At 60.5% G+C, this 22,400-nt stretch overlaps 1 protein-coding gene across 4 annotated transcripts in view; it reads right to left on the minus strand.

Moving 5' to 3' along the window:
* Positions 1 to 2,070: 2,070 nt before the first annotated feature.
* The window catches only part of FBLN2 (fibulin 2), a 67,604-nt gene continuing 47,274 nt past the window's right edge, over positions 2,071 to 22,400 (minus strand). The window contains exons 3-17 of one of the 4 annotated variants that reach the window (XM_032458740.1): positions 21,334 to 21,463; positions 19,115 to 19,295; positions 18,252 to 18,461; positions 17,552 to 17,662; positions 16,910 to 17,011; positions 14,904 to 15,044; positions 10,764 to 10,898; positions 8,905 to 9,042; positions 8,293 to 8,436; positions 8,055 to 8,183; positions 7,535 to 7,660; positions 6,855 to 6,971; positions 5,994 to 6,122; positions 5,022 to 5,145; positions 2,071 to 2,856 (exon numbers count right to left, since the gene is read on the minus strand). In XM_032458740.1, the coding sequence (XP_032314631.1) occupies positions 2,499 to 2,856; positions 5,022 to 5,145; positions 5,994 to 6,122; positions 6,855 to 6,971; positions 7,535 to 7,660; positions 8,055 to 8,183; positions 8,293 to 8,436; positions 8,905 to 9,042; positions 10,764 to 10,898; positions 14,904 to 15,044; positions 16,910 to 17,011; positions 17,552 to 17,662; positions 18,252 to 18,461; positions 19,115 to 19,295; positions 21,334 to 21,463 (2,275 nt within the window). In that variant the 3' untranslated portion in view covers positions 2,071 to 2,498. Of the gene's footprint in view, positions 2,857 to 5,017; positions 5,146 to 5,993; positions 6,123 to 6,854; positions 6,972 to 7,534; positions 7,661 to 8,054; positions 8,184 to 8,292; positions 8,437 to 8,904; positions 9,043 to 10,763; positions 10,899 to 14,903; positions 15,045 to 16,909; positions 17,012 to 17,551; positions 17,663 to 18,251; positions 18,462 to 19,114; positions 19,296 to 21,333; positions 21,464 to 22,400 lie in introns of those variants that run through there. The other 3 variants (XM_032458739.1, XM_032458741.1, XM_032458742.1) reach the window with 3 other exon arrangements.

Here is a 22,400-nt window from a genome sequence, read left to right on the forward strand (position 1 = left end):
GTGGTGGCCATGGCCTGGCCATGTATTCAGGCAGAGGGTAATGAAAACCTGGCTATTGAAGGGATGCCCATGGGGACACAGCCTAGAGAACTCACTACGTGGACTGGAGGGTTGCCTAAAAGCAGGACATGCCACTGTCCTTCAGAAGAATGCCCCTCCCGGCTCAGGTGACTGGCACTGCAGGCAGGCGTCCTGATGTGTTCCTGTGGGGTGCCGGGTCCACGACATGAACGGACCGTCACAGGCGGCAGCAACGCTGGGATGGGCTGAATGCAGACAGGCTCCCCTCGCTCCCGCTGAGGCACAGATGGCCGTGAGGTGGAACCCCCGGGGAAGACGGCCTGCCCACGGCTGGCCAGACGCACTGCCTACGGAAGCCCCAGGAGGCGACACGTGGGTCCTGCCAAGAAGAGACATCTACTCTGGAAGGCGCTCTGCACGCCCAGCCCAGTGCCGGACACAAATGCTCGGGGCGCCCTAAGGGCGTGGGCACGGGACGCAGGGTGCCAATCCAGACCACCGAGTCACATTTCTTCAGACCAGGGGGCACACGTGACAGCCCAGTGTCCAGAGCTGGGCAGAGAGACGTCCTCCTTGGAGCAACGCTCAGGTGAAGGATCAGAAGGGCGTTTAGAAGCCCCGGGTGTCTAGCCTGGCGGGGGGGGGGGGGGTGAGGGACACAGGCAGGAAGGGCTTCCTTCATGCCTTCCTGCGTCTATATTCACACTCAACACCGGGGGCCAAGGGTCCCCACCAGACAGACCCCTCCGCTCTTCCAGGTGGTCTGGGGGAGGGCGCACGCCGCTGTGGCTGCACAGTTCTCCCCACAGAGGACGACGCTGGTATGACACTTCCTCCTCCCCCACCTCACATTATCTCAGCTTTCTTTCTGAGTATCTGATGCAGCTGTCCTTGGCTCAAGGCTGCATTCGTGGGCGCAGGAAGCAGGGGTGCCTCCTAAGCCAGGAACTGCACCTAGACTGTGACTGACTCACTCTTGGTGTCAGAGTTCCCAAGGGCCACACGGGGAGGACGACACCTTCACCCAGTCTAGCAAAACCAGGGTTGACAGCGAATGCAGCTCTGCTGCCTGCTGGTGCAGACGGCCCTCTGGTTCTGCGTCCGTAACTCCACCTACACGAACGCCGTGGACCGCGGGGGACACACTCGCTGGACTAGTGTCCAGACCAGCATGATGGCCAAACCTAACATCCCTTCCAAAGGCAGAAGAGCCGGGGAACAAATGGAGAGAAAGGGCATCGCAGCGGAGGATGCACAGGCCACGCAGCAAGGGAAACGCAGCCTGGCGCTTGTCCAGTGCGATGGGGCTTGGAGAAAGAGGGCGTCGTCTCTTAGCTCCGTGATGCCAGAAGCCTGAAAGGGGGCAGCTGAGCTCACATCTGCCTCTGGGGCCTGACAAGGTGGCGTGGAAGCTGTGAGCCCGCGTGGCCCTGTCCTAGGGGACGCGGTCACACGACAGATGACTCATGACCGGGGGGGGGGGGCTCCGTCTCATTCTGCATGTTACTCCCTCCCACTACGATATGGCATACAGAGCCCCGGCACTGTGAGGGAGGTCACAGCACCGACAGTGATGGCCAACGACGCCGGAACACCGAGGCACAGCCTCCGAGGAGGTAACACCAACGGAGGCCGGCCGGCCTGAGGAAGCGCTGGGCGAGCTGAGCGTCAGCTCGTGCCCACGCTGCGCGGCGCCACACAGGCCCGTCACAGGGCACAAACCGCGCGAGGCCAGGAGGCGGAGCAAGCGAAGCTAAACGCAGACGTCCGGTTCCTGGACGGCACCCAAAGTGACAGGCCAGCTGAGGTCCGCGCCCGGAGAAGGAGAGGAGGGAAGAGGGGACGGGTAGGGAGCGAGGGGGAGAAACAGGATGAGCAGAAAGGGTCAGAAGCCAGCACGTTTCCGCTGCGACCCGTTCAACAACCCAACGTGACGTCCGGCCTGGGGCCCGAGGCACTCAGACACCACTGTCCCCGCAGACACTTCAGCAAAGGAAGTGCGTTTTCTTTTTCCACTTTTTAATTTTATAACCCTTTTGTACTATTTGAATATATATATATATATATATTTGCAATGTATGCATACTACGTTTATAATTAAACAAAAAAAAAATGACTAAAAAAAAAGGTAAAGAGCTAATCACAGTGGCACATGAAACAGAGTATCATCTTTGGGGACAGGTCACCCAGTTGAGTCCAGAAGCTCCAACATGGTCGCGGTTTCCAGTCTTCGTCACAGCCAGCCAACCCCACCCCTAAGGCACCTGCAGCCTGGAACTGCCCTCAAAGCTCCCCCCGGGGTGGAGCACAGGAGAGGCCTGAGTCAGCAAAATTAAGTTAATTTACAGAGTAAACCGGCCAGGTGCCCGCCCGGCCCCCAGGCTCCACTCAGCGGTCAGCCCCGCAGGGAGGTGCAGGGCCGGGCGCAGGACCAGCGGGGGACCCGGAGCTCCACGCGCCCTCGGGGCGGCGGTGCCTCACAGAGCGAAGGTGGTGAAGAAGATGTGCATCTTGGCCAGGAAGGTGGTGACGGAGCCCTGCCGCCAGAGCTTCATCTCCACGTCCAGGGCGAAGTCCCGCGGCTCGCGCACGGACCGCTGCAGGAAGACGACGCCGGTGTAGGCATTGAGGCGGCGCGTGCCGAAGTAGCCCTCTTCATTGCCTTTGGTGATGGTCAAGGCGATGGTGTCCCCTGCGAAGGCGGGCACCGGGCTGATGCGGAAGATGTGCGCCGGCACCAGGAGCCCGGTCTGGAAGTTGAGCCGGTAGTGCGTGATGCGCGCCGGCGCGTTCTGGCACTCCATGAAGTCGTGGCACAGGGCGCGCTCGCACTTCCTGTGGGACGGACGCACGGGCGGTGGGCGTCAGCGGGCGACCTCGCGCCCGCGCCTCCACCCCACGTCCACCCAGCCCGGACTCGGCGCCGGCCTCCACCACCAGCTCTAGCAGCCCCGCTCTGACAGGTCCCCTAACCTCTCTGGACCTCAGCTTTCTCATCTGGAAGATGGGTTAATAGCCTTGCGATTTCACTGGCGGGATGTGGTGAGTTTATAAACATGCAGGGCTCAGCACAGTGCCCGGCAGGGTTTGCCAGCAGCTCGTACTGGTCCCCGAGCTCCTTCCTGCCTTCCTTCATGCTTACCTTCCTGCATCTATTTCTCCCTTGCGCACTGCCCCTGTGCATGGATTCCCTGGCCACGGTGTTTTAACTGTTCTAGTCATTTTTCAAATTCCCTTTTCTTCCATAATCGGCTCTCCTGAGCCATCTCCTCTTCTAACTTGGGATGGTCTGCCTTTTTCCCTCTCTGAGCACCAGAGAGCTCCGAGTCACACCCACTGAGGAGACAGCCTGGAGCCTCGGCCACGCCAGGTGACAGTGATGACAGGGCCTCCACCAGACACCACAGCGCCCACAGCCGCAACTTCTAAGCCCAGGAACAATTTGCTCTCTTCTCGGCACCACAAGGCACTGTCACCTCCATCACCAAATCCCTGTCTGAAACCTCAGTGCCTCCAACATGGGGCGCAGCTGGGGCTCCCGGGCTCTGCAGCTCCAGAGGACGGTCTGAGCGGAGTTCCCCAGCTGGTGGACGGCAGCGCACAGCCACGCGGGGCTGGAGTAACACCGTGCAGTGCCAGGCTACGCCACACACTGCGTAAACTCACGGCGTGCTTTCACTCATCCAGTCTTCGCACCGACCCTGGGGGTGGCGCTACCATGCACCCCATGCTGCAGACGGGGCAACTAAAACCCAGAGAAGGGGGGTCCCCTGCCCAGAGGCGCCCAGACACACCTAAATGTCCCAACACACCTGCACTTGGACACTCCCTGGCAGTGTGTATCCTACTGAACACGGCACACGGCAGCGGGGCAGGCGGGGGGGGGGAGGGGGGCTATCACGGGCGCGCACATGCTGGGAAAGGCCGCCCGGGGGCGCTGCATGCACAGACGTGAAAGAGGAGGCAAGGCAGAGAAAGCAAGCTTCGGACAAACTAGCACATCCGCGGGACAGCACCGCCGGGGAAGATGGACCCTCTGACCCCGCCGTCCACAGTCATGCAACTAGTTTTGGCGGAGCAGCAAGAGCGTTCGCTTTGTGCTTTTATTTTTGAACATTTTTGTAAGCATGTGTCACTAAAAACCTGGAAAATAACCAGCAAAGGAAAACACAGCGGGAAACAAGTCGGGCGACAGGAGAAACAAGAGTACTTGATGGACGTGCAGGTTTAGTGAGGAAAGGACGGGAACACGGTAGAGTGCCGAGAGGCGTCAGCAGGGAGCGTGGTCGCCAGCCTGGGAGATGGCCCCCGGTGTCCTGCCTCTGGCAGTCACACCTTGTGTCCCCTCCCAGGGGACACCCCTCCGCAGTGCGGGACTGTGTGGCCAGGGGCAGCAGCGATAACACGTCGCTGTTAAGATTAAGTCAGTTTACGAAGGACTGCCGCTTGTCCTCTCGACGACCCGTGCTGGGGCAGCTCCAGCCCCACAGACAGGCCTGCGTGGCGAGGCGCTGAGGCCTCTCACCCGGAGCCACGAGTGGGCTGCGGGTCCTGCAGGCCCAGGCGAGTCCTCAGATGACACGGCCCCAACAGACCCTGAGCAGACCCCCCAGCTCAGTTGCCCCTTACTCGTGCCCCCCCCCAAAACTGTGAGGTAATAACTGCTTGTCATATGCAGGGGTAAGTCTGGGGATAACGCGTTACACAGCAGGAGGTAACTGACACGTTGCGCGCGCGTGTGTGTGAGAGAAAGAGGAGGAGAGAGGGGGAGGGAGGGACTGAGGGTTCCTGTGAGCCTTCCTCCTTTCATCTCTAGTCCCCAGACTTTCTGCAAGGTGTTTTTCTGCACCACTGATGGTCACTCAGGCCACAGACCTGACAGTGGGGCCCGTGAGGAGCAGGAGGTGGTGAAGGCAGGGGCCACCGGTCACTTGGCCTCTCCCTGGGCAGCACGGGATCGTGCAGGGTCCCCAGGCCTGCGCCTGGGGTGGGGCACTCACGTTTCGGAGACTCGGACGTAGTTGGGGGGACACTCGAAGCGCAGGCAGCGGAAGCCACCCTGGATGTTGTGACAGGTCTCAGCCTCAGAGCAGTTGTGGGTGCCCAGCGCGCACTCGTCCAGGTCTGGGGGGAGCAGAGGAACATGATGGGAGGGATCCCCCAGGGCTGGAGACCCTCTTCTGAGCCACCCATCCCGCCCTGGAGGCCTGGGCCTCAGAGCCGCCCGTCCTGTGAGCACACAGCTCACCTGCCCGCACACGCACCCTACCCCGTCCATCCACTCCACACCCAGGAGCCAAGCCTGGCGCCCTTGTGGTGCCAGGACAGGACCCATGCGACATCCGGCCATCCCCCAGGCCCTGCGCTAGCCTGGCCAGGGAGGAGGGGCCAGGGAGAGACGTCCTGAACACAAACAGGTGTTCAGCCTGAAGCACCTTCAAGAGTGAAAGTCACTGACATGTCTGAGCTTTACAAGAAGTGCCCGCACCGTGTTTTGCCACCACCAGGTGAAACAGAGCCTTGGTCCCAAAAATGAGATCACTCTCTAGGAACATAAAGTCGAAACTGCTATTTACAGCAGGTAACACCCTTGTCTTTTACGGAACCCATACCAATTATTTTTTAAATTAAAAAGCAGGCAGCTCTGCGCCAGGAAGCCAGCTCCTGGGACCCCTGAGGATTCTCTTCTCCAGGCTTCTCCCTGGATAGGTCTCCTGCCTCTCAGAACCACCCCACAAGATCTCCATCCTGCTCCCAGGGCAGGGCCCAGAGCGGAGGCTGAGCCTCGAAGACTGAGCTGGGTCAGGCAGCAGGAAGACTGCCACCTCCCTCGTCCTAGGCATAGACCTTGGTTAATGTGGCCACTGGTGGTGTCAACCACTCTGTTTATGCACTTGGGGTCAGAGCTCCAAGTGCACAGCGAGCTGTGTGAGGCCTTCTGTGCTTATTTGCGAGGGTGGGCCCTCCCTCACCCTTGCAGGACCTCCCGTTGGCCGTCATGGTGTAGCCGTGCTCCGGACATGCGCACTGGTAGCTCCCGGGCACATTGATACAGCGGAAGGTGCAGAGGATGCCGGCACCCTGAGCGCACTCATCGATGTCTGCCAGAGAGAAGAGCAGCCCCTCGTGAAGCCCCGGACCACAGGGCCCCACCACTGACGGTCATCCTGTCCCCGCCACAGCCTGGGGGCCCGTCTTACAGATGAGGACAACAGGGCTGAGGAGGGAGAGGGGCCTGTGGCCACACAGCACACGGGACCCCATTCCAGGGCCTCCTCCCTCAGGCTGTTCCTTAACTGCTACTCTCTGCTGAGGGCCCCTCGGGTACCAGACAGGAGCTGGACATAGTACAGCTGACCCTTGAACACCACAGGTTTGAGCTGCACAGTCTGTGTCCAGGCTGATTTTTTCCCCAAAAATTCTATAGATCTACACCACCCGCCCTTGGCTGAATCACAGACGTGGAACCACGGATACAAAGGGGCGACTGGAAAGTTATACATGCATTTTCGATTGCAAGGGAGGGGAGGCCCTAACTCCCACATCGTTCAAGGATCAACTGTATTTAATTTCATCCTTCATCCGGCTGAGGTCAGGACCATCATCTCCACTTTGTGGCCGAGGAAGGGTGGCAGCGGGAGCCTGAAGTCGGCCTTGGGAAGCACGTGCCCCGGGCGGCACAGCCAGGAAATTGCAGAGCTGGGACTCGAACCCCGACCTCAGGCTAAGGCTCTGTGTGGCCCGTGTGTCGCCTGCCAGGCGGGGACTCTCCAGGAGCCCGCACGCGAGGCGCAATGCTTCTCGGGAAGGGGCCCCAGGCAGAGGAGAGGTACCAGTGCAGGAGTGCCCGTCCTCGGCCAGCTGGTAGCCCTGGCGGCAGTAGCACTGGTAGGAGCCGTAGATGTTGGCGCACTCCTGGCTGCAGCGCTGGGCCTCACACTCATTCACATCTGCAGAGAAGCCGCCAGTGGTCAGGGTGGAGCCCCCCAGCCCCGAGATAACGGCCAGGTCCCAGCTCACCTGGAGCCTGATCTGGAGAGACCACTAGTTCCAGCCTCCACTTGGTGCTGATGGAGGCCCGGAAAAGGGCAAGGAACCTGCCTGGGACACGCAGCTGAGGCAGGGGCAGGAATGGGCTTGCTGGTGGAGTCTTGGCCTGCTGCCTGGAAGAGGCAGCCACAGGTCGGGCTCGGATCCCCCTGGTGGAGAGCTAAACGGTGCCCCACTGAGGGTCCACGGGACTTGGTACAGATGGCTCTGGGAGGTGTCACCGAGGTGCTGACAAGGACCTGCCCTTGACCCCCGGGGGATAAGCGATGTGAGTGAAGGATGGGGAGACGGAGCACCCCCTTGGCTGATCTGCTCTACCAGGCCCTGAGCTCTGGGGGGCCATGCTGGCTTCATCTCTGAGCCTCTGATGTCCAGCCACATTGGAGGGGTGGAGAAGTGGCCCGAAGCAGGGGTGGTGGGGGTGACGGCGGAGGCTGGGGCTCGGGGCCCAGGGCAGTGGTACCTTCACAGCGCTTGCCGTCGGCAGCCAGCCGGAAGCCAGAGGCGCAGGAGCAGCGGTAGGACCCGGGCGTGTTCTCGCAGGTGTGCTGGCACAGGCGGCTCGGCGAGGCCCAGCACTCGTTCACGTCTGTGGCAGGGGCGGGGCCGGCCTCAGTCGGGGGCAGAGGTGGCCCGGAAGCCAGTTCCCTCCACCCCGGGTAGAAGGGCAGCTGCATGGGGAGAGGGACCCCAGAATCCAGGAGGAAAGACAGGGAGGGACTAGGAGAGGAAGCGGTGAGGACGCTGGAGGGAGATGGAGGGAACAGAGACACAACAGGGCCAGAAAAGAAGGTGACAGGGACAGAGAGCAAAGCCTCAACAGGACAGTAGGAAGGCGGACAAGCCCAGAGGCCTGGGCAGAGCAAGAGGGTGGGGGCAGGGGCAGGAAGGAGGCCGCCAGCAGGCTGGCCCGGGGGGCCCCGGGGCAGGTGGGCATCTCTCAGGGTAGGCAGAGGGGGTCCCAGCCACCGGTCCCCACCTACCGACGCAGGCCCGGCCAAAAGCATCCCACTGGAAGCCGGCCTTGCAGTCACAGCGGTAGGAGCCGGGGAGGTTGCGGCACACCTGGCCCTCGCCGCACTGGTGCGTGCCTGCCTCACACTCATTCACGTCTGCGGGGAGAGGCACGCAGGGCACCCTGAGGCCCGGGCTCTCCCCCGGCTCGGGCCTCCCGCCGCCCAGGGGACCAGGAGGCCAGGCTGGCGGGGAGGCGGGCCTTACCCACGCACTTGGTCCCGTCCTGGCTAGCGTGGTAGCCGCGCCCACAGATGATGGGGTTCCTCTGACACGTGTAGGAGCCCACCGTGTTGATGCAGCTGAAGCCGGGCCGACAGGGCTCAGAGAGGGACGTGCACTCATTGATGTCTGTGGGGGTGGGTGCAGGTGATGGGGAGCCCGGTGCAGCCCCTCCCCAGGCCCCAGCATCTGACTCTAGTGCTGCCCTAGGCCCCAAACCAGCCAGGTCAGGGCTGTGAGCTCAGACTGTCCCAGGACCCAGGGGCGCCCCCTCCCAGAACCCGAGCACTGTTGGCTAGGTTAAAAAAATTGAGATACACCAGTCCTATCCCACACGTGGGTAAACTGAGGCCACGAGAGACGCAGCTCAGCCCAGATGAGATCATCATCAGCTCAGGATAACAAGAGCTTCCATCCTGCACCTGCCTCCTAGGGCCCAGGCACTGACATGTCATTCCCGGGTGGGGACCCTGACGCTGGGGGAGGGGAGGCCAGCGGGCCGGGCCCCCCCATCCTAAAGCCCTCGGAGCCCCGCGCCCACGACGACCCCCGCCGGGATGCCCAGGGTGGGCAGCGCCCCTCCCAGGCCCCTCTCACCCACGCAGTTGCTCTCAGGGTCCTGCAGGAAGCCCTCCATGCAGCGCTGCCGGGCCTGGCAGCGGAAGGAGCCCTCGGTGTTCTGGCACACGGAGCCCGCCTGGCAGCCGTGCGTGCCCAGCTCACACTCGTCCACATCTGCCATACAGACCAGGGCCAGCGTCAGGGGCCCCGGCCACACCTCCCCACTGTGACCCTGACCGTTGCAACAGTCTCCTGCATTGCGGGAGCGGCGTGGCGCGTGCCGGCGTAACCACGACATCACCCTTCCACCGTGGCCCCCGGCGCTGTCCCAGCCCCCAAGATGTGCTATTTAGTGCTCAGGTTAACCCAGAATCAGGGGCTGTGATGAGCCCCTCCTCACACAGGGGAAGCTGAGGCACAGACAAGGTTCCACAGCTGGGGCGCTGCTCCCAGGCCTGCGAGCCTAACCTCTGCCCCGCCCCCTGGGACGGAAACGGGGGTGTGTGCTCAGATCCCTAAAGTCGCTCCTCCAGGCTTGTCGGGGGCTGGCACTGGCAGCAGCCAGTCTTGGAGCTCCTGAGGACGGATGGATGGTACCCTGTCCCCACCTGCAGTGTGGTCACAGCAGGGCACAGGGGCCCTCACTGCTGGGCAGCGCCCCACGGCTTACAAAGTGCCAGCCCTGTGCTCAGAGGTACATCAGGCTGTTTTCATAGACGAGGAAACTGAGGCACGGAGCAGAAAAGCAACACAGAGGGCGAGTGGCATGGCGCCAACCCCCGCCACAAGGTGTCAGGGTTCTCCGAAGAGGGCTTGTCCGGGGTCTGCGTGTGCCCTCGTGCACGTGCACGCAGGTTGTGCGCATGGGTGTGCGCATGGGTGTGCCGAGGGGGCTGGGCTCATCTCCCAGCTCACCCCACCCCGGCTCCACGCCCAGCTTAGGGCGGACCCGGAGTGTGAGTGTGTTCATCCGCCTCCCTGAGCTCTCGCCCGGCCTCAGGGCCTCTTCTCACAGGCAGCCTCCAGGCTTGCAATAATGAGGCACTTCTGTGGGTCTCCCCCTCCTGGGTCTCATCTCATTCTTCTGGACGTTTTCAGTTAGAAATAAAATGCCTTCCGTCACGTGTGAAAGACTTCCAACTCCTCGCCTAACCAGGGCTGCCGACGCTGCGCCCCCTCCCGCTGGCACAGGCTCCCGCCTGAGACTTCCTTTCTGCTCCTTGTGCCAAGACCCCTGTCTCCTCAGAAATGCCTCTCACTTGCTGCTGCCTCTGCCTGGAACACCTTCCCCAGGGGCATCTCACCCTGCAGGTCTCCACCTGGACATCACCTCCACAGGGGGCTAGCCTCTCTGGATCCCCAGCTAAAGGAACCCCCAGCCAGCGGCCACCCGCCATCCTGGTCTGCCTGTGTGCCCCTGCCTGCTTCATCAGGAGGTCAGAAACAAGAGCAGGTGCCCACCAGTAGCCCTGACACCGAGAACCCAGGCACACAGACCAAGCTGGGGAAGCATCTGCTGAAACGGTTCAGTGGGAATTCTCTCTCTTCTTAGGAGCCTAGAATTTTCTGGTTAGAAGTGATCCTTCTGTGCCATTCCACCTCAGCACACCCACAGAGGAGCGAGGCGTGGGGAGGGGAATAACTGACACCCAGACACGTCTACCTTGACCCTCCCACCAGTCTCAGACGCCCGCCCCGCCCCAAACACCATCCATCATCTGTGGGGTCTTCCCACCGGCAAGAAACCCAAGTGCTGAGAGCTTGCCGGAAGGGGCAAGGCTTTGGGCAGGAGGTGGGATGGGGCGGGGCAGGGGCGGGGTGGCAGGTGGACAGGGCGGGGCTTGGGCGGGCCAGGAGGCGGGAGGTGGGCGGGGCCTCCAGCAGGCACGCCTCACCTGTGCACTCTCCATTCTGGAGCGCGTAGCCGGGCTCGCAGGTGAGAGACTTGTAGCAGCGGAAGGAGCCCACCGTGTTCACGCAGTGCTCGTCCCGGCTGCACATGTGAAGGTCCGTCACACACTCGTTGATGTCTGCGGGGAGGGCGAGTGTCAGAGGCTGCAGGCTGCTTCCCGGAAGGCGCAGAGCCAGCTGGCCCCACCCTCAAGGTGCTCACCTCCCAGCCTGCAGCACAGTCGCTGAGCCCTGCCTATGCAACCACTCACTCAACAAAGCTTCATGGGGAGCACCTTGCATGTGCTGACAGCACTGTGCCAGGCCCGAGGAGCACATGGTGAACAAGACAGACAGAAACCCTGTGATGGTGCGGAGGGACACCAGACGAGCAAACGTGAGAAGGAGGTGGTCGTGAGTCTTGTGGAAGAGAGTGGGTGATGGAGACCAGGGTGCTGAGGTGCAGCGGGGGTGGGTGCCACCTTAAGTAGGAAGTCGAGGAAGGATCCTCAGAGCAGAGGGCACTTGAGCAAACATCCGACGAGGTGACAGTGAGACGAGCACATGTCCAGGCAGAAGGGACAGCCTGCCAGGCAGGTGGGGGCTGGCCAGGAGGGGCGTGGCTGCCGGGGAGAGAGGAGTGTTAGGAGATGCAGGGGAGGTGGGAGCCATCGAGGGCTCCAGCAGAGGAGGGAAGTGGGCTGAGCAACTGGCTCAGTGGAATACTCAGAGGTGAGGGGCTGTTAGACTAGGTCATGGGGGGCTCAGGCTGCCATCCATGGAGGCAAGTAGCAGTCGGGTCTGGAAATACTGCAAAGGTCAACCCGACAGGATCTGTGATGGGTGAGGTGAAGGAGACAAGAGGCTGCACAGCTTTTTGGCCAAGCAGCTGGACAGGTGAGAGCACCTGGGATGGGGCCAGCTGGGAGGCACAGGCTCGCAGGGGAAGGCCAGGAGCCCTTGTGGTCACACCAAGTTTGAGGGTCAAGAGGCAAGCAGAGGAAGGGGTCTGCATGGAGATGCTACCTTGGAGTGGTCACTGCCGAGGTCACCTGGGAGACAGGACACAGAAAAGAGGCTGAGGACTGCCTCCTGGCATGAGCAGGTGGGGAGAAGCCAGCAAGGGAGAGAGAGAGAAGAAACACCAGGGAGGGTGGGGGAGAACCAGAGAGACGGCCACCTCACACGTCCCCGCAGGCCAGCCACCACAGGTGCCCGATGACACCCTCGTGCCTGTGCACCCTGGCGGGGACGTGCTGCAGTCATTGCCGATCCATTCATTCCCTGGACACACCTGAACTATTCTGTGCCAAGCCCCAGTGGCCACGCCATGTGTCGGCCTCAGCCTCTGCCCCCATGGAACTGCCAGATGGCAGGGGAGAGAGGACAGGAGGGATGGAGATGCTGTGTAGAGAAGTTGGCCCGGCCCGGCCGCGGCCAGAGCGCCACCCGCTCTGGGTCCCAGGCTGTCAGAGTCGCTCTCACAGGGCAGTGATGTCTGAGCTGAGCCTACCAGGGTGGCAGGGACCAGGTGGACAGGAGACAGGGCCACGGGGCAGGAGACCCTCCCAAATTCACAGGTGACCAACTGGGGTACAGACCCGGCTAACCCTGGTTTGGGTGGGGATGAGGGGGAGTGAAAGGGAGAGTTCTGGGCCTGCAGGTCTCCAAAAATGCTTGGCTGGGCAAGATACAGATTTCTGAGGTTCAGGCCGGGTTGACAGTAGGAGACACGGTCCCAGGACCCCAGAACATCATAGGCCAGTGTGCCCACAGCCTGGGAGGAATTGTGCTGACAGACAGCAGCAGACACCACTCACTGAGGCTCACAAGGGATCAGGCGGCTTACAGGAACTGCACTTCCATCGCCCTGAGATGCTGTTTCACAGACAAGGAAGTAAGTCTCGGGGGATGTGACTGGACTGAAGTCTCCCAGCCTGCACGTGGCAACAGCAGGAACAGAACCCACAGTGCCCAGCTCTCTCCCCATGGCTGCAGACTGGGCCCCAGATTCCAGGGCTCCCATCTTCTCAGAGCCCACCTAGAACACTCTGCCCAGGGCCCAAGACAGTCCTCGAAGGACAGGGCATAAAAAGCGAACAGCAAAGCACAGGGGATTCCCGCATGTCTGCTACACGACCCCTGGACTTGGCACCGCCCAACACTGCCCCACTTCAGCTTACACGCCTCCAATGATGGGGAGCTCACTACCTCTGCAGGCCTCCTCTGCATAACACATTGGCCGGATCATAACCATGACGTCAAACACTGGCAAGCTCTTTACGCAGACTCGTTTAATCACCACAGTGACCCTTGGAGGTGGGTGCTATTACTGTGTCGTCCCGCAGGTAAGGAAACTGAGGCTCGGAGGGGGTAAATGACGCATCTCAGGTTTTACAAAAGCAAGCGGCAGAGTGGGTTTGCACCCAGGCATTCTGGCTGCAGAGGCCACAGCCTTCATCCAGGCACCTGTCTCCCACCTCACCAGCCGGGGATAAGGAATCATGCCTACAGCTCACAAACGCACCGCAGGAGACACGTCTGTGGATGAGGAAGGGATGGACAGTGAGTGCTCACGTGATGAAATGAACACGCAGGTGGAACAGAAGGGCTAAGAGGAGAGACTCGAGGTCTGTGCAGGATGAATAAGGACAGAAAGACCATAAACTTTGCTGAGTGGAATGTACCTTTGCTCTGTAATCCCAGAGCCTGTTTCCCAGCTGCCCAGGGACCCCTTTAAGGACGAAGCCTTCTCTCCGGGCCATCAGGGAAGCCTGCACGCCCGCATCCTGGTGGGGGACGCTCACCGGCCCCGGGGGACCGCCTTCCCAGACGCACACACAGACACAACCCAGACAGGAGCTGCCACCCCACCACTGACAAGCAGACTCCGGAGGAGGCATGTTGTGCCGACGGCTAGAGGCCAGGGGCAAACATGTCTGCGCTGGCCGCTCAGCCCGGCACCACGGGCCCATCTGCCCAGTGGCGGCGGGTGAGGAAGAGGACATGTCCAGGCTGGGCATGGTCCTCAAGGGCAGACAACAGACGGGGGTCTAGGCACGTGCCCTGAACACACAGCACTGTTCCTGTCTCCACACCTCTGTTCCAGCTGCTCCTTCCTCCCTGCACACCCTTCCCAAGTCCCAGCCATCCAGGGACACCGGTGCACACTTCTTCAGGAAGTGTGTCCAGATGCTGCCGGCTGGAACGACCTCTCCTTTGGCCTGTCTCTCTGCCCCAGCAGTTCCCAGTCGGCCCCGATCCCCCACTACTTTGGGTCTATCTCTGTTCGGGTCCACAACGTTTCCTCCATGAAAACACCAGACCCCAGCTGCGGGGGAGCAGCAGGTCCTTGCCGCGCACAGAGCACATCCAGAGCCCGGCCCTGGCGCACACGGGCACGGGCGGCAGGGGGGCAGGCGCAGCACCGGGCACTGGCCCATCCGCGCGCCGGCCGGGAGCTGGGTACCAGCCGTTGCCAGTCTGCCAAGCCCCAAGGTTAGCAGTGAGGAAACAGGCTCAGAGAGGGGGGCTGTACTGCTCAGGGTCACGCTGCAAATGAACGCCTCTCTGGAGAGCAAAGCTGGGGCGGCCAGACCCCAGCCCCATCCATTTGGCCTCTGAAGGGACTGGACGCGTCTAAGACCATCTTAGCAGCTGACATCCCGTGTTCACTGTGCCCCGGGCTCTGGCTAAACCATACTCAGTCACATAATCCCCAAATGGGGGGCAATGTCCTCAGTGCTCCTTTTTCACAGCTGGGGAAACTGAGGCTTGGGAGGAAGTTCAAGGTCACAGACACACTAGGGGGTCCTGCTTATAAGCCAGGCCTCCTTGCCTCTGAACCCACACACCCCATCCTGCTGCCCACACATCTCAATGACCTCATCTCAGTGACCAGCCAGGTCACTCCTCAGTGCATTTCTGACTCAGGCCCACCCCTGGGGAAAGCAGCTTCCCAGCAGTGTCGGTGGAGAAGCAGGACAGGACACCAGGACACGAAGGGCAAGACACGGAGCGTGGGGGCCGTGCTGAGAGCTCAGATGCAAAGGGCAGGCCCTTTAGCATGTGGCCGCAGTGTGGCGGGCTGGGTGTGGAGCAGAGCGGAGAGCCGGGACGGTGGCGCAGGCGGGGCCCTGGCTTACCCACGCACTTCCTGTGCACGTTGAGGATAAAGCCCTCAGCACAGAGCACTGTGTGGTTGACACAGTAGAAGGATCCCAGTGTGTTCACACAGAACTGTCGCCGGCTACAATCGTGAGCACCCAGCAGGCACTCGTCTTGGTCTAGTGACAGCCGCAGGAGGAAAAACAGAAGGGCCGTTAGAGGGGCGTGGCCTCCAGTGACACAGATAGACCCAGTGACAGATGGGGCAACTGGGACCCAGACAGAGGCAGCGACCTGCCGAGGGCCTCCCAGTCCATCAGAGGTACCTCCGGGCTTTGGGCCCAAGTCTGAGTTTGTCCAGTCAAAAGATGTCGGAGCAGGAGCCCTAGCAAGGACAGGTAGCAGGGTGAGGCTCAGAGAGGGTCGACAGCCTGCCGGGGGTCACACAGCCGACGGGACCAGAGGCCGTCTCCCACCCCTGCTCTGGAGACACTCCACCTCCATGGGCGCCCAAGGGAGCCACACGATGGCTGGGGTTGCAAACAAATGCTTGGGGGACAAGACAGGGACATAAACAGGATAAGGGGCAAGGGGGGTTCTACTCCACCGTGGGGCCTATGCTATGTCCAAACAGAGACCTGGGCTGGGGGTTCCTTGTGGACACATGCTACAAAGTTTCAAGAGAAGCCTGAACTCTGGACATTTTTTAGAAATTCTTGAGCTCCCGTTGTTGGTGACTTGTTTGATTATTTTAAACAGGGTAGAGCTCAGCGGGACGTCCCTGCAGGGCAAGCTGCACCTCCGACGCCATCTGCACCCTCTGGCCTGAACCCCGCCACCTTTACTGCCGGGGGCCCTGAAGAGAGGAAGGGAGGGACACGGAAGCCAGCCACGGCCTGACGAGGCCCGAAGGAGTCTGGACCCAGGAGAGAAGCATGCCTCATGTCTGCAGGGCCCTGGGAGATGGGGAGCAAAGCCAGATCTGCGCCTAGCATCTGAGAGAAAGGCCTGCCAGTCACCACTATGCTGTGTGCCCTAGGCAAGTCTCCCGCCCTCTCTGGGCATGAGCATGGTTTCCATCTACACCAGAACAGTCTCAGCCACAGAGCTGGAGGTGGGTTTCAGCTGCTGGCAGAGATGTGGGTCTTTTGCCAGACAGACTTAACCCTATTACCCCTAGACCCCCCTCCAGGGTCCCGTCTTCCGAACTTGAACCTGAACTAAAGCATTTCCTAGACCATCTGCAGGCTCCTGCCTGCCCTGCCTCCAGACACAAGGAGATGCAGTCTCAAGGTGTCACTCACAGTGGGAACCACCCCCACAGGAGTCACGTCGATGGCCCCCTTTCACGGGGGAGTTCCCAGCCCACAGAGGCCCCAGACCGAGCGGGGTCGCAGGTGAGAAAAGGACATGCTTTTAGACCCTCTTCGGCGCTTCTGTGAAGGTAAAGTCACCAACATCCACTCCTTGGTTACAGAACAGAACTGAGAGCGCACCACCGGCTGGGGGCGACCCCTCCCCATCGGGGCCAGCGGGAGGGACATCCTTCCTGAGACAACCGAGCAGGCTCTGCCCCCTGTCCTAGCTCCACCCGCGGCTGGAACAGGACAGGATGGTCACAGACCAACTCAGGCCACTCAGACGGGGGCGCCCCCGAGGACAGAGCTAGTCAGAGTGTCGGCTAGGGAGCCTGGAGCCCCTCCCCAGACCTATAGGGTCAGATCTCTGGGGCCACGTGGAATTCTCAGGATCCCGCAGTCCCTGCACCCCAGTTTGAGAAGGTCTGCTCCAGGGAGTGGCAGGGCAACAAGATGGGAGCGGCGGGGCCGCAGGCCCGCCAGTGGGCCCGCCCTGGGCTGCACGAGCACCTGTGCAGGTGACGTGACAAGCCCTTGTTTCAGGGGCTTAGTTCATAGCTTGTCATTACAGCAGCCAAACCTGCTCCCTCAGTGATGCAGCGGTCTTAGACCCGGCCCACCTCCACCGCTCTGGGCCCGCCCTGGCCAGCTCAGGTGTGCGCGGGTGTGCGCGGGTGTGCACTCACCTTCACAGGACACGCCGTCCGCCATGATGGCGTAGCCGGGGAAGCAGGAGCACATGGCTGTGTCCCCGACGACACTGCACACCTGCTTGCAGGGCCCGTTGTCTGTGAGGAAAGCACACAGAAATGAGAGACCACCAGGCCCAGCACCCCAGGCTCCAGCCTCCAGGTGGAGGGGCTGGGAGCCAAGGATCCCCATTCCATACCCTCCTTACAAGGTCACCCCTTAAATCTGTCCCACGGCTGGCGCCTGAGACCATGTTCTGGGTCTGCCTCCACCCCCACCAAACCCCTCCTTCAAGTCACAGTGATGAGACACAGAACTGAAGCGCAGGAAAGGGGGCAGGGGGAGGAAGAACAAAGAGAACTTTCCACGCATCACGGAACGCAGGCTCCCTGGCGCGTGGGCAGGCTAGACTTTTATTCTCTCAGCTTGACAGGAACTGAGATCAGAAGTAGCTGACGGCCATCGTGGGGTCACACACGCTTTCCCCAGGCTGTGCTCCGATTTCTGTCTCTCTCAGCTCCTCGCCCGACCCCACACGGCAGGGCCAGGCGATCCCCAGAGCAGAGGCAGCCCTGGGCCGGGCAGCCCTGCACACGCCCAGCCCCGCAGGGCTCACCACCTGCCCGCAGCCCGCCTACCTCTGCAGGTGTTGGGCTGTGGCACCGGCAGCGCGATGGTGTTGGGAGCCGCCTGGGGCAGCTTGGGCCTCGGTGCAGACTCCTCTGCAGCCTCCGGCTGTGGGCCATCATCTGTCACAGGGAGAGCAGACAGGAGGAGGGTTGCACGTCTTCAGCCAGGCCTCAGGCCCCAACAGGTGCCACTCCGGGCACTTGGCAGAGGGAGCCTCGTTTCATCCCCCACCCCCACCTCACAGGGGAGGAAACTGAGGCTCAGGGAGGAACGTAGCTCAGACAGAATCCATCTCACAGCAATTCAGGGCGGAGGCGGGGTGGGGGGAGGCAGGGAGAAGGAAGAGTTTCTAGATTCAAACGAATCTGTCTAGACTCAAATGGACCAGGCGGTGGGGCAGGCTCCGGGCTGCCTGCCGGGGAGCGCTGGGAACACAGCTTGGGCTGGTGGGGCCTCTGCGGCCCAGGCCCTGGCCCTGCACTTGAGTCCAGGGCGGGGTGCCGGGGCTGCCACTCAGCCGGAGCTCCAGGAAGGAGACGGTCTGCCTGGCCTCACAAACCCAACGCTGGGGACCCCTGACACCTGCGGGTTCCAATATTTGGGGTGGTGGGAGGAGAAGTATCCCGCAGTTCCCATGCCAAGAGCACCACCTTCTGCTGCCAAGGCCCGCCCCTGCGCCAGCTCCTGCCCCCACCATCTGGGCCTCACCTGGGCGGCAGGTACGGCCGTCATCCTGCAGCGAGAAGCCGGGAAAGCAGGCACAACGGTAGGAGCCCACGGTGTTGATGCAGAGGTGCTGGCACAGCTCCCCGGGGAGAAGCAGGCACTCATCCTGGTCGTCGCCAGGCAGACTGTTGGGCAGCTCAGTCTCTGTGCCCAGCGACAGGGCCTCCCGGCTCGCCAACTCCGCCTCTGAAACTGGGGCGGGGTCCACACTCATCACAGGAGTCGGGTGGGGCCCAGCAAGTGGCTGAGACCACAGGCCCTCGGGAAATCAGATCAGGTCCCCACGAGAACCTTCTGTGTACTCAGCTGAGACAGCATGGTGGATGAAGGGTGGATGCATGGATGGATGGAGGATGGATGGGGGATGGATGAAGGACAGATGGATGATGGATGATGGATGGATGGATGACAGATAGATGATGGATGATGGATGGATGGGTGGATGGGGTGACGGGTGGTGGAGGATGGACCAGAGGATGGGATGGAGATGAGTGAAATGGATGGGTGGACGAGCAGATGGGGAGGAAGACTATGGATGCGTAGGTGAACAAAGAAATAGGATGGTGGGTGGGTGGAGAGTGGAGGGAGATGGGTGGTGGGTGGCTGGGGGAGGGGACGGTGAGTAGAAAACTGAGTGAGGTCACCATGTCAGAAATAACAGGGCAGAGTTCATCATCAGAGGTCACAGAACTCAGTCCAGAGCAGACCTTGTGCCTCAAGCCATAGATGAAGGTGGACCAGGGTCCCCGCAGAAGGCCAGAGGGCACCCAGCCTTGCCTGGCAGCCAGCAGCTCTCCCCAGTCACCCAGCTGGCCCATGTGCCCGGCCTGGGGAACAGCACCCACCTCTCCGTGGCGCAGCCTCAGGCTCCGGAGGTCGGCGCACCTCAGGTACAATGAGGGGCTCTTCGCCCTCACAGCATGAGAGCATCACGTGGTTGCAGGGGTAGCCCAGGTTGGGGTTGGACTCGCAGGACTGGCCCTCAGCCCGCACGCGGAGCCCCAGGCCACAGCAGTCACAGCATTGCTGGAGAGAGACCCGCTGTCACTGCCCAGCCGGCCCCTCAGGGCCCTCCCCATGGCCTGCAAGCCCCTGGGACTCACTCGGGGCCCCTGGCTCAGGGGAGGGGCTGATAAGTGGGAGCAAATTCACCCCTGTCTGAGTCTTCTGCCCGGGATGTGCTCTCCAGGACAGAGGTGTCATCTGTCCCCATTTCCCACATCGGGCTCAGCTAGTGCAAGTTTTTTGCAATAATTCATAAACGGCCTCTCATGAAAAGAACAAGTTAACCCCCAGCCACACCCACTAACCACCCTCATGTTTACTAACAGGCCACAAGTCTAGCCAGGCTACCTAAAAGACAGCATTTTCAGGGTCCCTTGAGGTTAGAGACAGGAGCCACTGGGTGAAGCTCTCAGGAGAGCTTTAAACCCAGGTTGACCCAGCTTGAAAGTATATCTTTTTTGCTCTCCTCCTTCCTCCTTTTTGGAACAGGTATGATGGCTGGAGCTCTAGCAGCTATCTTGGGTCATGAGGTGACCTTGAAGATGGAAACTACGAGCTACAGATGACTGAGCAGAAAAACAGAAGCCTGGGAGCCGGAAGATACTGTGTAGATCCACTCCTGTCCCAGACTGCCTACCTCCAAAAATAAAGTCTAATTTGTTTAAGCAACTGTGGTAGAGTGATTGCAACAGCAGCCCCAGTTGTTCACTCTTCACTGTCACTGTCTTTGCAGTCTGACACTGCAGTTCCTCCCCTCAAAAGAGAGGCCGCATTTTCCAGCCTCTTGACTGTGCCTCACAATCTGCTCTGGGCGGCAGGATGAGGCAGAAGTGAGGGTGCCTGATCTGAGCCTAGGCCTCAAAAGGCCTCACCCGCACCTACTCCCTGTGCTGGAACCCTGCACAGCCCCCACCTGAACAAGCCCAGGCCAGCCCGCTGGAGGCTGAGACCGCGTGGAGCAAAGAAATGGTGTCCCAGCTGCGGCTGTCCTAGACCTTCTAGTGCCACAGAGCCACTCGCTGGGGCAGACGTGAGCGAGCCCAGCCAAGGTCAGCTGGACACGGCCCAGGACAGCAAAACCACCCTGACTCATGAGCTGAGCTGGGCATGAGCCACTACTCTGGGGATGGTTTGTTACACAGCAACAGCTCAGTGACACTCCAGACTGCATCTCCCAGTGGTGAACACATCTGTGTACTTAACAAACACTTCGTCTGCAGGACCTCTTGGCCCTCACGACCACCCCAAGACAGGGATTTTTATCTCCATTTTGTAGATGGAGAAGCTGAGGCTAAGGAAAGAGAACTGGTCCAGGATCAAACACATAAACACAAATGGAATTCTAAACTTGCCCATCACCAAGATCCTTTCCCTAACATCAGCTATTTTGGGGAAAAACTGACCCCAACGTGACAAAAACCAAAATCAAAATCGTCTGCCGAATGGTGCCCTCCTCCTGAGGTCCCTGTGACAGGCATGCTCCCGACACTGTGGTTTCTTCAACTCCTGCCTCTTTCTTCCCCCAAATACCTCCTTCTGTGATATTCTCTGAAACCACTCCGCTGCCTAGTCTGCCCTCGTTCTCTGCTGCACAGCCAGCCAGCTGCTGGCCCCCCGTGTCTGTCTTCCCTCCTTTGCAATGTGCAGTGGGCACACGATCTCTAGGAATACAGACTACATTCCCAGCCTTCCTTGCAGCTAGGTGGCCACCAGACTAAGTTCCAGCCAATGTGATGTAAGTGTGAGTACTGTCTGCCCTCAAGACAGGGGCTTTCTTACACCCACGGTCACGGCAGCATTATTCACTGTAGTCAAGAGGCAGAAGCAACGTAAGTATCCATCAATGGATGAAGGATAAATGATATGTGGTCCTTCCACACAGTGGAATATTACTCAGCCCTGAAAAGGAAGGAGAGTCTGACCTATACTGCAACATGGATGAAACCTTGGGGACAGTATTCTAAGTGACAGAAAAGAATGTGAAGGCAGCATGAAGGTGGGGATTTTCCTGTGTTACCCACTTCTGCGTTCTTAATGCCCAAACCAGGGCCCAGCTTGCCTTGTACAGGGAAACGCCACAGGTGTCACTGTCCTCGTCCCCGCAGGCCTCGCCCTCCTTGGCCCCCATGACGCCGGCCATGCAGCTCTTCTCCTTCAAGTAGGACACGCAGCAGTGCTTCTGGGCCGTCCTGCAACAGAGGCACACCTCAGCCCTACCAGGTGCCCCCCTCCTCCCAGAGACCCCCTCCAGGAGGGACCACAGGCCCCACAGCAGGATGCTGCAGCTCCCAGAAGGGACACCCCATCAAGATCTACTGCAGGTAGGGCCAGTGCTGGTGGGAGGGGCATCAGCAAGGCCTGCACATTCCCACCAAGTGACCCAGGCTTTGTTCTCAGTGCAACCAGGAAGACTCAGGCCTGGGCCCCACTGGGCCCCGCTGGACTCTGTGCTCAGTATCCCCAACCAGCAAGGGAGGGAGGGAGTCCCCCCAGCCCCCTACAGCCTGAGAAGGAAAGGGAGACCCAATCTCAGGGAGGGCTGGGCGGGTCGGCCTGGAGGGGAGTCGTCTCCAGGGTCCCTGCTCATGACTCCACCATCTGTAGGGCCACCCCAGGGCAGAGCCAGCACACGAAACAGGGGGCGTGAAGAGGTGGGGTTCAGCCCCACTTGAGGAAGGGCATGTCCCAGCAAGGGCCACCTTGTGATGGAACTGGCTGTCTGTGAGGTAGTGAGTCTCCCGTCACAAGAGGGATGCAAGCACCAGACCACTAAGCTCAAAACTCCTGAAGGTGCAACCTCTAATGCCCAGGCAGCCCGAGCTGGTGGGACGCCCGCAGGGAAGGGGAAGGGACGAGGCTAGAATTTAAATGTTTCTAAAGATATGAAAAAGAACATATATATATATAAATAAATGTATAACTGAATCACTATGCTGTACACTGGAAACCAAACACAGCATTGTGAATAAACATTACTTCAATTAAAAAAAAAAAGGGAGGCTGAAAAATAAATAAATAAACAAATGTTTCTAAAGAAGGCATCATGGGCTGGACATCAGGAAACATGGGGTCTAATCCAGGCCAAGCTCCTGACGAGCTGTGTGGCTTTGGGTGAATCACATCACC

This window comes from Camelus ferus, chromosome 17 (genome assembly GCF_009834535.1).
Source record: "Camelus ferus isolate YT-003-E chromosome 17, BCGSAC_Cfer_1.0, whole genome shotgun sequence".
NCBI classification, from domain to species: Eukaryota; Metazoa; Chordata; class Mammalia; order Artiodactyla; family Camelidae; genus Camelus; species Camelus ferus.